We start from the raw sequence: 18,611 nt of genomic DNA, 5'->3' as shown, positions 1-18,611 counted from the left end.
AATATAATATTGATTAATGACTTTTTAATACCTACTAAAGAAAAAAAGGTAAATATATATGAACGACCATTTGACAAATATTATTATTTACCTATACGATTTTGGGCCCCGGCCTGACAAGTGCCGTGCCAAGATGTGATCGTTTTAAAATGTTCAAGTAACCGGGTTTCGGGTCACTGAAACCCCACTGTATACATAGGTACATATTGTATTAGATTACGCATAATATACACCGCCGCACACGTCAAATTCGTTTTATCTTTGACGGAAGGCGCGCGCTATAAATATTTATATCTATATACTATAAAAATCTCATATTATAACATAAATACGTACTTATAGAACAGAAGTCGCGTTACTCGTCACACACCGCTCGATGTTGTATAGCATAATATTATTAGGTATAGTTTTGATCTATTCGTAAAATCGCGATGTCGTAGACGCGTCTGCGGCACCGGTTAATCAAGAGTCCTTCGTCATAGATATATTATTATACTCGACCGTATTTCTACGTTTATCGATATATTAAAAATGATTACAGTCCGGTAATATAATAATATAACATTTAATTATTATTATACAGTATACAATTATCGCCTTAAAGCCTCCGACTTCGGTGTTGTCTCGATCGACTCGTCCGGCTATACAGCGACAGCGGCCAATCGACCATGACGTCCGCCAAATGTTTTTTGGGCTGCACCAACGTCCGGTACGGTGCCCGCATCGTGTCCATATTGGACTTTGTAAGTATATCTATAGGTATTTACCTATTATACATAAGCTGCGTGTAAACGGTTTCAAACTTTCGTCCGTTTACTTATTTCATTTAAAATAATTTTTCATATTCCAAACGATTTCCTATACATTCAGTTTAGACATGCCTATATACTATGGTTGGTAGTATCTAAATTTTATTTCTAACTCGTTTGATTCGTTTCTATATAGTGATGAAATCTAAAATATTAACGTATACCTATAATCACTTCAACAGATATTATTATGTACATATATTGTATTTTTTTTGGTTAATATACAGATATATACACACTCGTTATTAGAAACTATTTTATTTATTCTTAAACGTGGTACAAAAGTTACTCAAACGAATTGAAAGTTGCAACCTTTAATCATCGGGAAATATTGGATAACCAGTTATTAGTAGGTACATTATGAATAATAATACTTAATACTTTTTAGTTTTATTTCTTAAAATAGTTTTAGCTGGTAACGTTTGTTTATTATCATACCATTGGCTATAACATACAAGTAGGTACCTAACTACCTATTTAATATTACAATAGTGAAGTTTTGCTTTATGTTAAAATATGCAAATTCTTCAAACACATAGGTATACAATGCTATATTATTATAAATTCAACACTATTTTCTTTTTCTAAGATTTGTAGAGTGTGTAACGACACATATCACATAATATGGCTACTCTTTGCGATCCGCATGGGAAATTATTAATTAATTTTGAATGATCGATTTTATATTTTACAATAGTCAATATTGCGTTTGGGTATATAATTGATATGAAAAAGTGGTGTATAGACATTTTAATATGTTTGTTAATTTCCGAAAACAAATTAGGTTCCTTTAAAAGTTGATTTAATTTCCCATTCAGCATATCACCATACATGAACGTATACAGTCGAACAATTTTCTGTGTAGAATACCAAAAATAATTAAATACATTTTTTAACTTGTCTAAATATTTACCCATCGTAATATTACGTAATATTGAGTGTAGCTCTTCTGCAGCACACACGAAGAATCGTCATAACAATAATAATATGAGGATAGTAATCGAGTAATCGAGTTCGTAGAATTAGAATGAGACATTTAATTGCATATTCTAGGAAGTGTTTTACATTATAAAGAACTAAAATGTGTTGTTAAAAATTCAAAGAATAATTTATTGTTTTGATAGTCAATGAAACAATTTTCGTGAATAACGAATAGTTAGGTAACGTACTCTAACATAAAACAATATTTATTTGCCTAAGACCAATTTATTTAGAGGATTTTAATTTATATAATAATACCTATTATACACTAAGCAAAAACTATTACTATTATTTTAAAATTTCATTAAATTTAGTTTTTTTGTAATATTTCATATTAATGAAAGATAAAAAAAAATAAATTTTAATTTAAAACTATAGAAGAACGTACAGTAAACAATAAACACCTCTACTTAGTTAAGCGTTAAATTACAAATATTATAGAAATATTCCTTACATAGTACATTATACAAATTACATGATAATTATCTATCTTATTTAATATATTATAATAATTTTTTTATATCATGTTTAGGAATTAAATATTGATAATCACTATTCACTAATCAGGTATGAAATCAGTATGACTACCCAGTGATGATTTTATGAAACATACCAAAAATACAAAGTTTAAAAATAATTTCAAAAATATATTTTTCAATATTTCAAAGTGAAAATTTCATACTCATACCCCTAATTATTATATTATAATGATATATATTCTACCTCACATTTTGTTTGTTAATACCTATTGCTGGTATATACATACCTAATCAATAGGCAATTGACATCGTAGACTGTCATATAATATAATATAGGTACTTACTCTCACATAGCATTATAGCCATGTATTATTTGAGTAATTAGTATCTAAATCCTTATTACGAATAAAACATATTAGGTATGTAAAAATAGTTATTTGTTTTACGGATTAATATAATTAGTACCTATACCACCTAGGTACACATCCTACTAAATCACTTATTATAATATACCTGAGTATTATATTATATTTATATAATTCGATAATAGTACTTGTTTTCTAAATTTATAAGTTGTATTATGACTAATCGAGTATTTCATCAAACAATCGCCCGATGAGTAATAATTGTAGATACATATTATTTTATAATATTTTAGTATTCTAAAAACAAATAAAACAATTATTAATTAAATATTATGCCAATAGGTAGGTAGTACCTATCCAAAACAATAATATTATAAATTATAATTGATTATATTAAAATACTTTAAAAACGTCACAACATTTTAATATATAGCTAGGTAAGTTGTTCATATTAATAAGATATTCGAATGCCGACATTTTTTCAGAGCGACAAACGATATCATTACATTTGAGCATAAAAAATACATATATAATCATTTAAATTAAATAAATAATAAAAAAATAATAATTCAAAAGGTAAATAAATAAAAATAGGTCTAGGTTTATTTCCTAATAAGATCAGAAGGCATACTCGTATGTCAACCTTTACACTTTAATGGTGCTTTTCCTACTGCTTTATTAAAATGTTATCTGTTTAGGAACTATTAAGAATTTGTAATATGAACATCGATTTTTTCAGTCTAAATACGATTTAAATTATATCACGTGTTAAGCGTCGCGCGTGTTTTTTAAATTTATTTTTGACTTATATTAATTATTAAATTTTAATCGTGATTAATGGTGAGTGATCACTGTTTCAAATGTATTTGCTCTACTTTTGCAATTTACTGAGGTCTGAACTCTGAGAACTTACCTCAGTGGCTAGTAATATTATATTATTATTATACAGTGGGTAGATTCAAAACGTGACGTTCAAGACGTCATGCCCACTCAATACTGCCAGGCATGTATAATATATGGTAAAATTATTGTTTCGACTGATAAAAAAACGGCAGTAAAAGTGTAAATAATATAAAAAATATAGCAATAAACATATATATATATAGCTGGGGTGGATGTACATTTTTATTTTTTATCAGTAGGTACCTACCTACTTTTATAATTTTACAAGTTTACGTAATACGGTAATATATAGATATATTCTATAACTAATTAATATTATATAGGTAGTGCCTGTTGCACTCGAATTATTATCGATGACAATATTATTGCATACACCGAATAGCCAAGATAAAAATATTACATCGATATCATAAAGCGGAGATCCATTCAAAACGACACATGTAATCATAAGTAATAGCTGCTGATACCTATTTTATAATTACGCTGTATACGGATTAAACAATAATCATACGTAAGCTTAACTGGGTACTTAAACATATTCGAAACATTATCATTTCCGTGTTGTATGTCAAATATTATTGCCGAATATAAAGTAACATTCGTTTAAGGTCCTTATACTTCACACCTTTAACTAACTATATCAATATAATACAATAACACATTTATATATTTAACAATATTACTGTTAAGAGGACGCCACACTCGTAGGTATATGTTGTCTCCGTCTTACAAGTGCGTAACATATCAAATTGTAGGCTCAGCAGAACACGTGTAGTTCCGTTAGTTTAAACATTAGAGAAAATTGATCTATTATCAAATTTAGAAGTAAGAATATTATCTAGATTCTAGGCAACCTCATAGGCTTTTTGTTTAATTTCAATTTTAAAGCGAGTTATGAGTATTTTAAAATTGTAAATAGTTTATACATTTTAAAATACTCATAAATCGCTTTAAAATTAAAATATAATAAAAAGCCTATGTGATTGCCTAGATAATAAATTACCTTTAAATTTTATAAAAGGTAAATTCACTCTAATTTTTAAACCAACAGAGCTTAACATGATCTGCTGAGCATAGTATATCATATTATGTAGGCACTAACTATTAGTGTCTAGTGTACCCTACCAAAACAAATCCGGGATCCAACTAGTGAAATACCTAAAATAATCCGAGACCTAACTGGCTAACTAGTTTAATAGGTAGCTAAAATAATTTGGATGCAAACTCGGATGCAGCCATAATACGTATATACCTATACCTACCAAAGTGGCTAAGTATATGGCCATATAGGTACTTATCTCGGCGTTCCAGGTCCATCATTGTATGCGTTATGACTTATGAATTTCAAGTTTCGACGCATAAAGATATTTTTTAGGCTACGATATGATTGAGCATAAAACAACATTTTTGCAACACAATTGAGCAAATTTGTCAGGGTATCAAAGAATTTCGAAATACAAAAAAACCTACACGATTGAACATAAAAAACTTTGTAACGTTGCCATTTTCATTTTTGAACTAGCTATATTATACAAAAAATATTTATAATAATTCAAAATATGGTACGAATTAAAAAAAACAACATGATTTCATAGTCAATAATAGTCACATTTCATAAATCTGTTTATCGAACACTGATATTATTTCTATAATAATTTTGGAATTGTATCTTAATTATCTTATATTTTCCCCCAATGCCAAATGTTTAAAACGTCACGGTCAAAGTATATTAATGATAAGAGTATAAAACTAATAGTTATTGCTCCGGAACTAATTTATTAATCGATAACATTGTCAATAAAGCTGGCTAAGGCTCGCGACTCGTTTAAGTTTTGTATAATAATCATAGACCTTAATATACTAGTATAGAGTATATGGATATAGTCAGACGTGTTTCAGCCAGACTGTTCGGGTGTTACCGAATTACACATTTACACGGCACATGTACACTAGATGATAAATAAACTGTGTATAATATAGGTAACTAGTATAAGGTCTACGGTAATAATACGTGAAAATAATAAATTACAAAATTTCGGCAACGTGAATGTGGCAACGTCGCATAAACTATTCTATGCTCAATCGTGCTTTACCGATTTCTTAGAACTTTTTAAACTAATTATAATAGATCAATATTTTTATTGTCTTGTACTTTTGTTAATATTATATTATAAGAATGTAGCATTTTAGCTCATGAATTGTGTACCTACTCAAGTCACAATACGAGTAATGACGAAGTTTATTTTAATCGCAAAATCTAAAATGCTCGTAAAATAATATTAAATATACCTTACCTTTACTCTCTAGTAAAAATATGTCTTATAATATTTGATATTTGTATTTTCCAGTGGATTGGTGTGATACTTCTGATAAAATGCCTTATGCTGTTAAATCCATTTTACGGTAAGCGCACAGTTTTCCATTTGTCACATTATCATTGTACTCATATCCGTCGCAAACGCTTTCATTTTCCATTTGTTTGAAGTGCCCAAGTGCTTATAAATTATGTTATTATAATTTATGGCTGGTGCATGAGTATAGATACTAATTACTAGGTACATACAAAAATATATTGAATTCAACATATTTTCATCTATTACACTAAATTAACACTAGGTACACTTTTTATTAACCATTGCTAATAATTATAAATTAAAATAATATATAGGTAATATTATAGTTTACGGTCATGTATATTGTATACATATAACATAGGTATAATATAGTATTATATAATTTACATCTGAGGTACCTACTCGGATAGTTGATAATGCATATGAACGCTTCATTATTCATATAATACTTATTGCATTTTTTTTATAGACCACAAAATATATTCTAAAACGTACCCACTAATCTTAAAAATATAACCTTCAATAAACATGAAAAATAAATTATTTACACATAAAAGTAAAATAGGTACGTTTCTGATTTAAATATTAATATACAAAAAAAAGTTTTGAAATTTTATTATATTGTACCTATTTTGAAAAATATGGAAGTAGGTTCCTACCTAAATATAAATCAATTTTCCAAATAGTTCTATCTATAGAAATTAAACACCAAGTAATATTATATTAACATATTTCTTTTTTCAGAAGACTATTACTATTACAACTCACGCACAGAACAAATAATATACGATTTTATCACATTCAGTTATTTGTTTCTAATATCTGTGTTCCTTAACGTCAATTATTACCTGAAGGAATCAACATACGACGTAAGTACATACGACATAATTCTATAATTATAGGAACCTAAGCCTAACTAATATTATGTGTATCCAGTGTTAATTCGTTTAGACTTACACTGAAATGTAGGTACTTGGGAGATTATAATAGTCACATCACTTGGTCTTAATTTTTGCATCATTTTTCTTTTTTTCTCTTTGAGATTATTTAAAATTGTTAAATATACAATACATTATTCACTAGGTATTTGGAATATTGTTTATTTCTTTCCTATGATCGAATTAATATTACAAATTGTATAACTGTATCAACTATTGACATTTCATTAATAATTGTTTTAGCACAAAATCCATAAAATATATCAGTGGTTAGCGGTCAACACGATATTTCTGTCGTTTCACATACTGGCTATTACTTATATCACGATCAAGTATTACTATCCTGTCATACTTTATTATTCAGTACCTATATGCAGTAAGTATATAATAATATTATGAACTTTATGCCTTTATATGACGTATATAATATCACATGTCTCCACGCTCCAATAGAATGCTCAAATGCTCCACATTTAGTTTTATTGAAGTAAAACTTCTTTCTTGAGGTGTGGGTGGAAAAAAAATCGTAACGAAAAATGAAACGACACGTTTGTTTATTTATTTTGCCTTTCATGGACGGCGGCGGTGGCGTGCAGTTTATTTTTATTGTATTGATTTTTCTCACTACCTCCCTAATTCACTTATAATTTCTCGGGCTCCAAACTTATGAAAGAAGTTTTACTTCCCCAAAGTGTAATGGTGGGCTCACACACTCTCGTTTTTTTTTTATTCCATAAAATTGATATTAAGTAAATAAAACAAAACGAAACACAATATTTTATTGATTAAAAATTTAATATTTTCAAATAAAAAATTCTACAGTTATTGGCACGTGTTGTTTTGTATAACTGAAGTCATAGGAGCGAACATAATACTTAATAAAAATAGAAATATTAGTAAAAAAAATTATACTTATTTAATTATATTTAATTTTTTTTTCGAAAATAATTTAAGCTGTTTTTATAAAATTGTATTTATTGATACCGTTATGATACGAAAATGCAAAATATTTATAATTTATATTTATACTGGTTTTATTACAAATTATACATAATCACCTGTTTAAATCCATACAGTCATCCACCTGTGCCAGATCTACGTGGTGAAAAGTTTTTACGACGACGAACTCCTCGCAACGCGGCCTCCGTTGCCCACATTATCATCCGCTGTCGCGGGCCAAAGCCTGCAGGAGCCTGCCGTAAATCAAAACTTGTCCCAAAATTCCGTGAATGTTACGCTCAGCGGGCTACCGGCACCAAACCCGGTTTACCCAGTCCAGAGCGCACCACCACTACAATTGCAGGAACAACAGGAAGCCGGATGGCAACACAGCAGCAATGGTGCAGCGCTTCCGGTTCCGGTGGCGTCCCATGTTTATCCCCAACTGCACCACGGTCACCCCGGACACAATGGCACCGAACCGCACTTTCAGGTAGTACAGTACACGAAATAACTAAATATCGATGGAAATCATGATAATATATTATTATTATATAGGTCAACCTATACAATATTCATATAATTTATTGTTATTATATTATTTAAGTTCCGAATAAAAATTGACCATCTCGGAATTCTGGTGTACCTATACCTATAGGTACAAATTAAGTGTGCGCATGTCCTATGCATTAACATGTTTAAGGGAAATATATAAAATACATTTTGAATTTCTATTTGATGATTGAAGGCGATTCCATAAATACAAGTAATATAAATTATATTAGGTTAGGTTAGAATTAAATTTCGTGTGACAAAAATAGTTGGGACTACTCAGCTATTATAAACCTTATTTATTTACCTTCATTTATTTAAATCAATAATATAAGTATACAATTTTGTTGTACTTCGTTGAAAAAACCCTAATTTTTGCCTATCCTATAGCTATAGCACATTTTTTAGATTCTGAGCGGAACGATGAATGTATTGATTTTAAAATGTTGTTTTTTTTTGTGCCTGTCATTACCTTTTAGGAAAGTAAAACTGCTTGGATTTTTTTCAAAAGTATCTTCTCTGAGGAAAGTGAATTTAGTTGGTACTTTTGGAGGGTCATAAGTAAAAAATTCCTAATTCAAAAGTGCCGGGAAAAAGTAAAGAAAAATTAAGGAAAAACGGGAATTTTTACGCTAATATACCTACGGGTTTCGACAAAAATCGATTCGGTTTTTGTATAACTCGAACAAAAATGACCGTAAATACATGAAATTTTCACTGGTTGTTTATATAAGCATTTTTTGTACACGATAAAATTTTCAGTTTCCAATTTTTGTTGTTTGTTTTTCTAAATATGGGATAGGATCATATAGGATTAAGGCAATGATTGAAAGTTACGATTAATTTTAAATTTCACATAAACGTATACAGCCATGGTTTAATGTTTTATTATTTTAAATTTTAGACTTCGGTGTCACTGCAGCCAAGACCCGCTTCTGTAGAAGTACAGCACCCTCAAGAATATTATAACCCTCCAGCATATTCACCACCTTACGAACAGCAAGCAGAAATTCACTCCGTGAGAAAGATTTAGATGGTCCATATATATATCATATATTATGTATAATGAATCATGCATGAAATATTATGTTGTACATATTCGATGATAAATTCTTTTCCAATATCACATAATATTATACTACGAGATCGTGTAATATCATATTATTATGTGTAATGTGTTCATTTGAAAATACGAATCATTTTGAGACTGTACCGTTTATTTGTTTTTTGTAATATTATATTGTACACGCCATATTAATCAATACAATATAAATTATAATTACTTATATAAATGTTTGTTTGAATAACACATCTCGAAAATGTGCTGTTCAATAGGAACACTATTTTTGTATCTAAATATTTTTATTATGGAGTAAGAATATGCCTACCTACCTACATTCAATATACAACAAATATAGCTTACAATATTATAATTGGTATGTTGTAACTTGTATGTAAATCGTACATATAGGTACTATAATATTATTATAAAATAGATTTCGATATTTTATATTATTACCCCAAACCAACCAAGTTAAATACTTAGGACTCATTTTCGACAAAAGGTTAACTTGGAAAGACCACATATTCGACAAAAGAAAGAAACTAAACTCCAGATTACATCTACTACGTCCTCTCTTACGATCAAATTTAAACCTTAAACTCAAAATCCTTATCTACAAAATGTTGATTTTTCCTCTATGGTATTATGGTATTCAAATTTTGGGCAGCGCCGCCCCAAGTAACATCCAAAAAATACAATCATTCCAATCCATCTGCCTTCGCACTATTACAAAATCCCCCTGGTATGTAAGTAACAAAACCCTTCACTCTGACCTGAGAATAAATTACGTAAACCAAGTCACTAAAACTGCTTACCAAAAACTCCACAAAAAATTTAGCTCCCATAGTAACCCCAACATTAGTTATCTTGCTTCTCAACACATCCCTGACAACCCCCCACGAAGACTCAAACGAAAATGGGTTGGAGACCTCCTCCATTAATTAATAAAATACCCAAGTAGGTAGCTCCATGGGAGCCCTCCTACATCGTGCCATTTTTCATGTTATGTAATCCTCTTCATCATTATTACTTGTTGTGCTTAATTGTATAGTTGTATATTTTCTTATTAAATAAAAAAAAAAAAAAAATATTTTATATTTTTATGCTATTGCATGTAAATATCGAGCGTACCTATATTATTTTTATTTTTAACGTCATTACGCACTATACATAATATATTCAACCAGTAGGTATATTGTAGATAACTTCAATATAAAAACACCTTCTATAAGCAGTGATTAGTTAGTTAATCCAGAATTGACAAAATGTATCTATAATCGAAGTGCATTTACGTTAATTTACATGTTTACGATTAGTGTTCGTATGTAGGTATTTAGATACCTATTTACCTATTTATCATCGTAATTAATAGTGTACCGCCTGTAATGTCGTTTATACCTGTGCGATCTATATTCTATCCAAACTGGTTTTTAAGTCGTACGACTCGTATGCGACCTACTTGAAAAATATTGTACCTATTGAATTAATATATTATTATTTATTTATTATAATAGTTATACATTAATGACACAAATATATTTAATTACTTAGTATACTTACATAAAAATACATTTCAAGTAATTCTTAAATTTTTAAACTAAATAATAAAAGAATAAACCTAATTTTAACCGGTGGTGGGGAGGAATATAGGTACATGCTGATGCTCTAAGCATCCTCTCACCTTTATTTTTATGCTTAAGTTATACAAATAATCAAATGACGAATGTTGGAACTTTTAAATACACTTGAATACCATATTTTCGAATAAGTACTTAAAATTGTTTGTGCCACTGGATGATGAGCCTGTGGCAATAAAAACTTATGTTTTCTTAAATAGGGACTCTTCTTTTTCACTTTTAATTATTTACCAGCTATTTTATTTGAGAATTTTGATTCATTAAATGAATGAAAATTCATAGGATCCTGCAGGATGGTAGTTTTTGAGTTGTACGTACAATGTACATATAAAATTGTGTAGGTACTAAATAATTTTAAGAATTATTATCATTAGTATAAACATTTTAATAACTTGGAAACTAATAATAGAATTTTGATTTAGATATATTAAAATTTTCAAGAAAATCATAAGCTTAATAGTTAAGGAAAAGGAAGCTAAAGAAATCATAAGCTAAATAGTTAAGTTCAGTAAAAGGAGTGCCGTGATCTAACGGACAATTATACTAAATGAGTAGACAAATCAGCGAAAAGCCACTTATAAACTACATTTTTCTCATTGACTATACCACCATGAATATTTATTTTTGGTTATAGTTGACAACTGGTTGAAATAGGTTGGACCTAAATAATCTATAAACGATTACCCAAAGGTTTTCTTCGTGTACTTTACTGGTAGATTATAAGCTCTGAGAAAAATCTGTATTATTTAAAGGGTTAATACATTTTTTTATAGTAAATAATATTGCAAATTTTTTGTATAAGTAATTTAACGGAATAACTCCTAAATTTGAGTAGTTCAGTCTTGAAGAACCTACTAATGATTGTTTATTTAATATTATTCTCAGTACATTATTTTAATTCGATTGAAGACATTTTAAATAGTTTTCTTTGGCACCTCCCCAAACTAACAGGCCATACTGAAAAATAGATTGATACAATGCAAAATAAATGGTACGTAAAATATTTAAAGGCAATATACCTTTAAGTTTAATAAATTTGTATAGTGAATATCTGAGTTTGCCTATTAAGTTTTTAATATGTACGTTCCACCTTAAATTATCGTCAAAAATGATACCTAAATAACGAATTTTTGATATTTGTTTAATGGCTATACAATTTAACATGTTGCAGTTCAATTTATCTTTGCAATGATGAATTACTAAAGGAGAATCTTGGTAGATAATCTTATTTATTGAAAACTTCATAAATGTAGTTTTCTCCAGATTCATCGTTAAGCCCAGTTCGCATATGCTCTTGTATGTTAAATTTAGTCCCTCCGAGGCTTTGAGGTGAACATCCTATCAAGATTTACCCGAAAATAACAGACAAGTATCGTCAGCATAGGAAACCAATTTACCATCAAATTTTAAATCACAAACTGCATTAACATATAATATGAACAGTAGGGGGCCTAATACACTACCCTGAGGCACACCATATTTAATAAAACTAGCATTGCTGTTAACATCATTTAATTTCACTATTTGTTGTCTATTCGAGAGGTAGCTTTAAACCAGAGAAGACTTATGTTACTTATACCAAAATTAGGTAGAATACGTTATAGAGTATCGTTTTGAATAGTATCAAAGGCCTTCGCGAAGTCTATGAAAACAGCAATCGCTTTCAGACCATTATCTAGAGAATCGTAAAAAAATTGAGATACATTATATAATGCATTTTCTGTGCTTAAGCCTGGACGAAATCCAAATTGATTTTTGGAAAGCAGGTTATTATTTTTGAGATAGAAAATTAGCCTAGACTTTATTATTTTTTCAAATATTTTTGAAAAATTGGTTAACATAGATATCGGTCTATAGTTACCTACTTAAGATTTTGTGGTCACCACCCTTGAATAAAGGCTTAATGATTGCAATTTTAAAGTCGTCCGGGAAAGTACTATAGTCTGTATACACAAGTTATAAATATATGCAAGCGGAGAAACAATAAATTCAGAAATGTTTTTTAAAATTTTAACTGTAACCTTATCATAACCGGCCGCAGTATCATCTTTGTACTTAAGTATAATTAAACTTAGCTCGGACACATCAACTTTATCTAGAAAATACTTATCAAAAGAATAAAAAATGTTATCATTACGCAGATTGAAAACTAAATCAGGATTTTTCCTAAATTGTTTAGCCAAATTTTCGCTAACATTAGTAAAATAATTATTAAACTCATTTGCCGCTTCTTTAGAATTATCATCTATATTTAATAGATTATTATTCACTATTATAGATTTCATTGTATCATTATTCTTAGTATTATCACCAGAGATCTCATTATTCAATTTCCAAGTTAATTTAGGACTAGATGAAACTTCTCTTAATTTATTTTCATAAAATTTAATCTTAGCGAGTCTCAGAAGTTTAGTAAATGTGTTTTTGTATTTTTTATAATGTGATATAAGTTTGGCGTTATTAGGGTTTTTTTTTCATTTAAACGAAAGGTATTGTTTGTGACGTACTGAACATAACAGGCCTTTGGACATCCATTCTTTTAATCTTTTGTTTTTGAATTTAAATTCTTAGTTGTTGAGGATTTAATAACTGCATTGGTAATTATTTTCAGAAACTCAGTGAAACAGTCGTTTGCGGAGTTAGAGCCATAGTCGTTAGACCATTTTTCATTACACAAAATAAGTTTAAGATTATCATAATTAATGACATTGATAATATTATTAACGCTTTTAGTTTTCACTGGAACAGGGATAGAGATAACAGTTGAGCAATGGTCGATAATATCAGTTAGTAAAACACCTGCGTTTATATTGCTAGGTGAGTTAAAATTATCTCTAATGAAAACGTGATCTAAACAACTGTGATTTTGACCCACTGGTAATCTTGTATTAACATTAATAAATGAGCAGAAGCCATATTCCGATAACAAGTCTAAATAATCATTATTATTGACTGTTTCTGCGCCAATTATGTTAATGTTCATGTCCCCAATTACGGCAATCAAGCCTGAATTTAAGTCAATATTATTAAAGACGTATTTTAATGAATTAATGAAGCCCATATAGTCAGAAGAAGGGGATCTATATATACATAGTAAAATTGTCAAACAATTATTGATTTTCAAGTTTAGTTTAACACTGTTGTATTCTAACAGATTAAAGTCATAAAAGTCCGCATTAAGATGATTTTTAACAAAAAGTAATATACCATCATTTTGGTTTCTTTTTTAACTCGAAAACATTATATTGTAACCAGGTATGTTGAAGTGACAAGACAAAGAGTCATGCCACGTTTCAGTTAAAACTATTACGTCGCTTCTCTAGCAAAAGCCTTAGTTTTAAAAAGGAGACTTCTATTAAAAAATGGAAGATAATTATTTACGTATATTGGACCCGTCCCCCAGTTTTCGCTAAACATATTACCAGTCGGTTTTTGCTTTCTTGAGTTGATTATTGCATTACTACTGCATTGGGAAGTGCACAGCTCAGCCACTAGTTTCCTGGGTTTGTTCAAGATTTTTGATGGAACACGAAACGCCTTACTAACCGTTGAATTTACTTCTAGTTTAGCTAAGATTGTTTTAATCGTATCTGCACAGTTTTCATCCTTGATTTCCGGAACACCAATAATTTCAATAAAATTATCCAAAGACTATTGCTCTAATCATTAGAGTCTAATGTATTAACACGGTTTTCCAGAGATATAACATCTTTGTTGAGCCTAACATTCTGCTCTTTTAGAATTCGGTTTTCTTCTCTCATTTCTTTGACTGTGTGTAGTAATTCTTGTAATTGTTTACCAAAGTTATCAAACTTATCACTCATGTGGTGTACCGAGTACTAATAATTAACACATATACTATAGATTATATTAGACATCTTCTTTATTAATTGTCACACTACAACATTTCAGAACTACAGCAAGAGAGTAACAATAATGCATGAGACATTAACGAACAGCATTCAAACATAATCATAATAATAATAAATAACCTCAAACTTATTTATCATGGAATAATACATATTACATACATTACAGTCCTCCCGACGTACATATGAATTACATTTCATATAAAATTATTAAATATAATATAATATTAATTGAATAATAATAAAAAAAATAATAAAAAAAATAATAAACATAGTATACATAATGAAACAAAAACATAATAACAATTAGGTTATTAGGTATTAAATTACTTAAAATAAATATAATAATATTGTACATATTAATTATTAAATAATTTGAACATTATAATTACATAATAATAATGATAAATTAACATTCAATATTTTATACATTTAAACGAATAGGAGGTTTAATAACTCTATGGCTTTTCCTTAATCCAACTTCCTCAACTTTATCCTCTGTTTCCAATTCTACTTCTTTTTCTGCCTCATTAACACTTTCACTTATTACTATTTGTTCTTTAATATTACTCTTATTATTATCAGCATTTTGTAATTCTTCTAATAAATCTCCATTAATTTCTACTTCTGTTCCATTTTTATTCATACAATCAATTATTTGGTTTAAATGTCGCTTATAAATGTTACCCTTAATAACTTTAATTAAGTATGTAACAGGTGATAGTTTTTGTATAATTTTTCCCTGTATCCACTTATTCCCTTCTCCATAATTCCTACACATAACCTCATCTCCAATTTCATATGTTTTTACTCTACCACCCTTATAATTTTCCTTGGCTCTTTCTAAGCTTTTTGTATAATTATATTTTGCCTTGACTATTAACCTATCCAGTGCTATATTCAACTGTCTACCAATGTGTAACTCTGCAGGACTCACCCCAGTTGAACAATGATTTGTACTATTGTACGCTAGATTAAATTTACTTATGTTATCCTCTATATCTGAATTTTTTGCACACTTTTTAAGAAACATTTTAAAGGTTTTAACTGCATTTTCTGCAGCTCCATTAGTCGAAGGACTATATGGTGGAGTCTTAATATGTGTAACACCATTCATTTTTAAAAACTCTTCCATTTCATATGAACATAAAGAAGGTCCATTGTCAGTGACTAATTTTTTTGGAATTCCCCAAATTGAAAAATATTCTCTTAACACTTTGATAGTTGATGCTGTAGTAATATTAAGTAAATGTTTAACATATAACCACTTTGAAAAAGCATCAATTATCACTATGAACATTTTACCGTCTACAGGTCCCAAAAAATCTAAATGTACACGTTGAGATGGTCCTTCTGGCCAAGGCCAACTATGTAATACACTTTTAGGTGGATTATTACTATGAGCTAAACAAGCAACACAACTTTTTGTGATGTTCTGTATATCATTATCAATACCAGGCCACCAGATATATGACCTCGCCACAGATTTCATTTTAACCGTGCCCATATGCGTATGATGTAACTCATTTAATAATTTCTTTTGGAATTTACCAGGTACTACTATTCTATGTCCCCATAACAAACACCCTACTTCAATGGTTAGTTCATTTTTTCGATTAAAATAAGGCTTTAATTCATCATTTACTTTTTTGATCTTATCTGGCCATTTATTAGATAATACTCTAAAATAAACTTCACGTAGCACTTTATCTTCCTTAATTTCTGTACAAATATCTAAATCAGTAATTGATTTTATATTTGTCATTATTAAATTAATAAAAAAATTATCACTCTCGGCATCATTAATGTTATCCGAATCTTTGATAGGTAATCTAGATAAGGCATCTGCATTACCATTATTCACCCCATTAATAAATTCAATTTTATATGAGTACCCTGATAAAAACACTGCATATCTCTGAAGCCTATGTGCAGCCATAACTGGTATCCCTTTATTTTCTCCAAAAATACTCACTAAAGGTTTATGATCAGTTCTCAAAATGAATTGTCGCCCAAAAACATATTGGTGAAAATACCTAACAGCAAAAACTATAGCCAAAGCTTCTTTGTCGATTTGTGCATACTTCTTTTCACAATCTGCTAATGTACGAGACGCAAAGGCAATAGGTTTTTCCGATCCATCAGGTAATCTATGCGACAAAACCGCACCAATGCCAATTGGGCTAGCGTCACTTGCAACTATTAACTCCCAACTACTATTATAATGCACAAGTATATTCTCAGATACTATTGATTCTTTGATTTTATTGAAAGCTAATTTTTGTTCCATCCCCCAATGGAATTTAACATTATTTTTTAGTAATGCATACAAAGCACCTGCTTTAAAAGACATATTTTTAATAAATTTGCCATAATAATTTACTAATCCCAAAAAAAACTTTAACTTCCTGAACGTTTTTAGGGTTTGGAGCTTCTGTTATAGCTTTGATTCTCTCTTTAGGTATGTGCAGTCCTTCCTTATCAATATAATAACCAAGAAATGTAACATTATCACTGAAAAACTTACATTTACCTTTTTTAAGAGTTAAGCCAGCATCATTCAACTTTTTTAAAACACTATCAAGTCTATTATTTACTTCTGTGTAATCTTTACCTGATACTACTACATCATCATAAAAACAAACTGTACCTGGTATATTACAAAGTAACTTTTCCATTTCCCTTTGCAGCATACCCGGTGCAGATGAAATTCCATATGGTAATCTTTTGAACATGTATAACCCTTTATGAGTAGAAATTGTGGTTAACTTTTGACTTTCTTCGTCAAGTAACAGCTGTTGATATGCTTGGCATAAATCTAATGTACAAAATACAATTGCTCCCTGGAATGCACTTATTAAGTCTACTACTCTAGGTATCGGATATCTATCAACTTCCAGATATTTATTTAAAGTAACCTTATAATCCCCACACAACCTTATAGATTTATCAGGTTTAACCACTGGAACTATAGGAGTAGCCCAATCACTTGATTCAACAGGAACTAACAGCTCTGCTTTAATTAGTCTTTCCAATTCTTTACTCACACTATCCTTAAGGGAAAAAGGTATAACTCTAGGTTTACAAAACACAGGAATAGTGTTTTCTTTTAAATACAATTTAAAAGTTTTATGTTTAAAACATCCCAATTCCTCATTAAAAACCGATGGATACTTTTGTATAATATCTTGTTGAGATAAGGAATGAAAATTTAATTTTAATGGTAATATCTCTAACTCAATCAACCAATCTCTACCAATAATCGGTGGTCCTCCATCCATTACAATATACAAACTTAATTACTTCCACTGATTTTTGAACTTAACCTTGACCTTTAAAATTCCTTTAGGTATAATTATTGAACCATTATATGCTTTTAAATTAACATCAGTTCTCTCCAAATCCTCCACACAACCCAATTTAAATTTATCAAAATCTTTCACAGACATAACCCATACTGCTGAACCCGTATCTACTTGAAACTCTATGGTTACATTATCTACTAATAGTTTAAGACAAAAAGGTTGCACAAAATTTACATTTATAGTTTCTAAATTAAACAAACTATTTAAATTCAAATCTACATTATCAAGGTCAACATTATTAACATTTTTTTCCTTATTCTTACAAACATTCTTTAAATGACCGACTTTGTTACAAATTGAACACTTATAACTAATATACTTACATGATGGTTTAGTATGTCCACTCTTCCCACAGCA

General features: G+C 29.2%; 2 protein-coding genes across 3 annotated transcripts; one reads left to right on the top strand and one right to left on the bottom strand.

Annotated features, from left to right (window-relative positions):
* Positions 1 to 325: 325 nt before the first annotated feature.
* Positions 326 to 9,612, top strand: LOC132939360 (uncharacterized). Of its 2 annotated transcripts, none has more exons than XM_061006471.1 (6): positions 326 to 743; positions 5,886 to 5,940; positions 6,639 to 6,760; positions 7,073 to 7,205; positions 7,906 to 8,261; positions 9,225 to 9,612. In XM_061006471.1, exons 1-6 carry the CDS (start codon positions 669 to 671, stop codon positions 9,351 to 9,353), a joined length of 870 nt encoding a protein of 289 aa, XP_060862454.1. In that variant the 5' UTR covers positions 326 to 668; the 3' UTR covers positions 9,354 to 9,612. The 2 variants fall into 2 exon arrangements, with proteins under 2 accessions (XP_060862454.1, XP_060862453.1); XM_061006470.1 differs by having other exon boundaries at positions 328 to 743; positions 6,636 to 6,760.
* A 5,067-nt stretch (positions 9,613 to 14,679) lies between these two features.
* Positions 14,680 to 18,170, bottom strand: LOC132938927 (uncharacterized protein K02A2.6-like). Its single transcript, XM_061005912.1, has 4 exons — positions 17,273 to 18,170; positions 16,681 to 17,226; positions 15,320 to 16,623; positions 14,680 to 14,859 (listed from the first exon to the last, which is right to left on the bottom strand). Exons 1-4 carry the CDS (start codon positions 18,168 to 18,170, stop codon positions 14,680 to 14,682), a joined length of 2,928 nt encoding a protein of 975 aa, XP_060861895.1.
* Between the last annotated feature and the right edge of the window lie 441 nt (positions 18,171 to 18,611).

Source organism: Metopolophium dirhodum, chromosome 2 (assembly GCF_019925205.1).
Source record: "Metopolophium dirhodum isolate CAU chromosome 2, ASM1992520v1, whole genome shotgun sequence".
Taxonomy (NCBI): domain Eukaryota; kingdom Metazoa; phylum Arthropoda; class Insecta; order Hemiptera; family Aphididae; genus Metopolophium; species Metopolophium dirhodum.
Note: the sequence above shows the minus strand (reverse complement) of the source record. Positions and strands in the feature narration are given on the sequence as shown.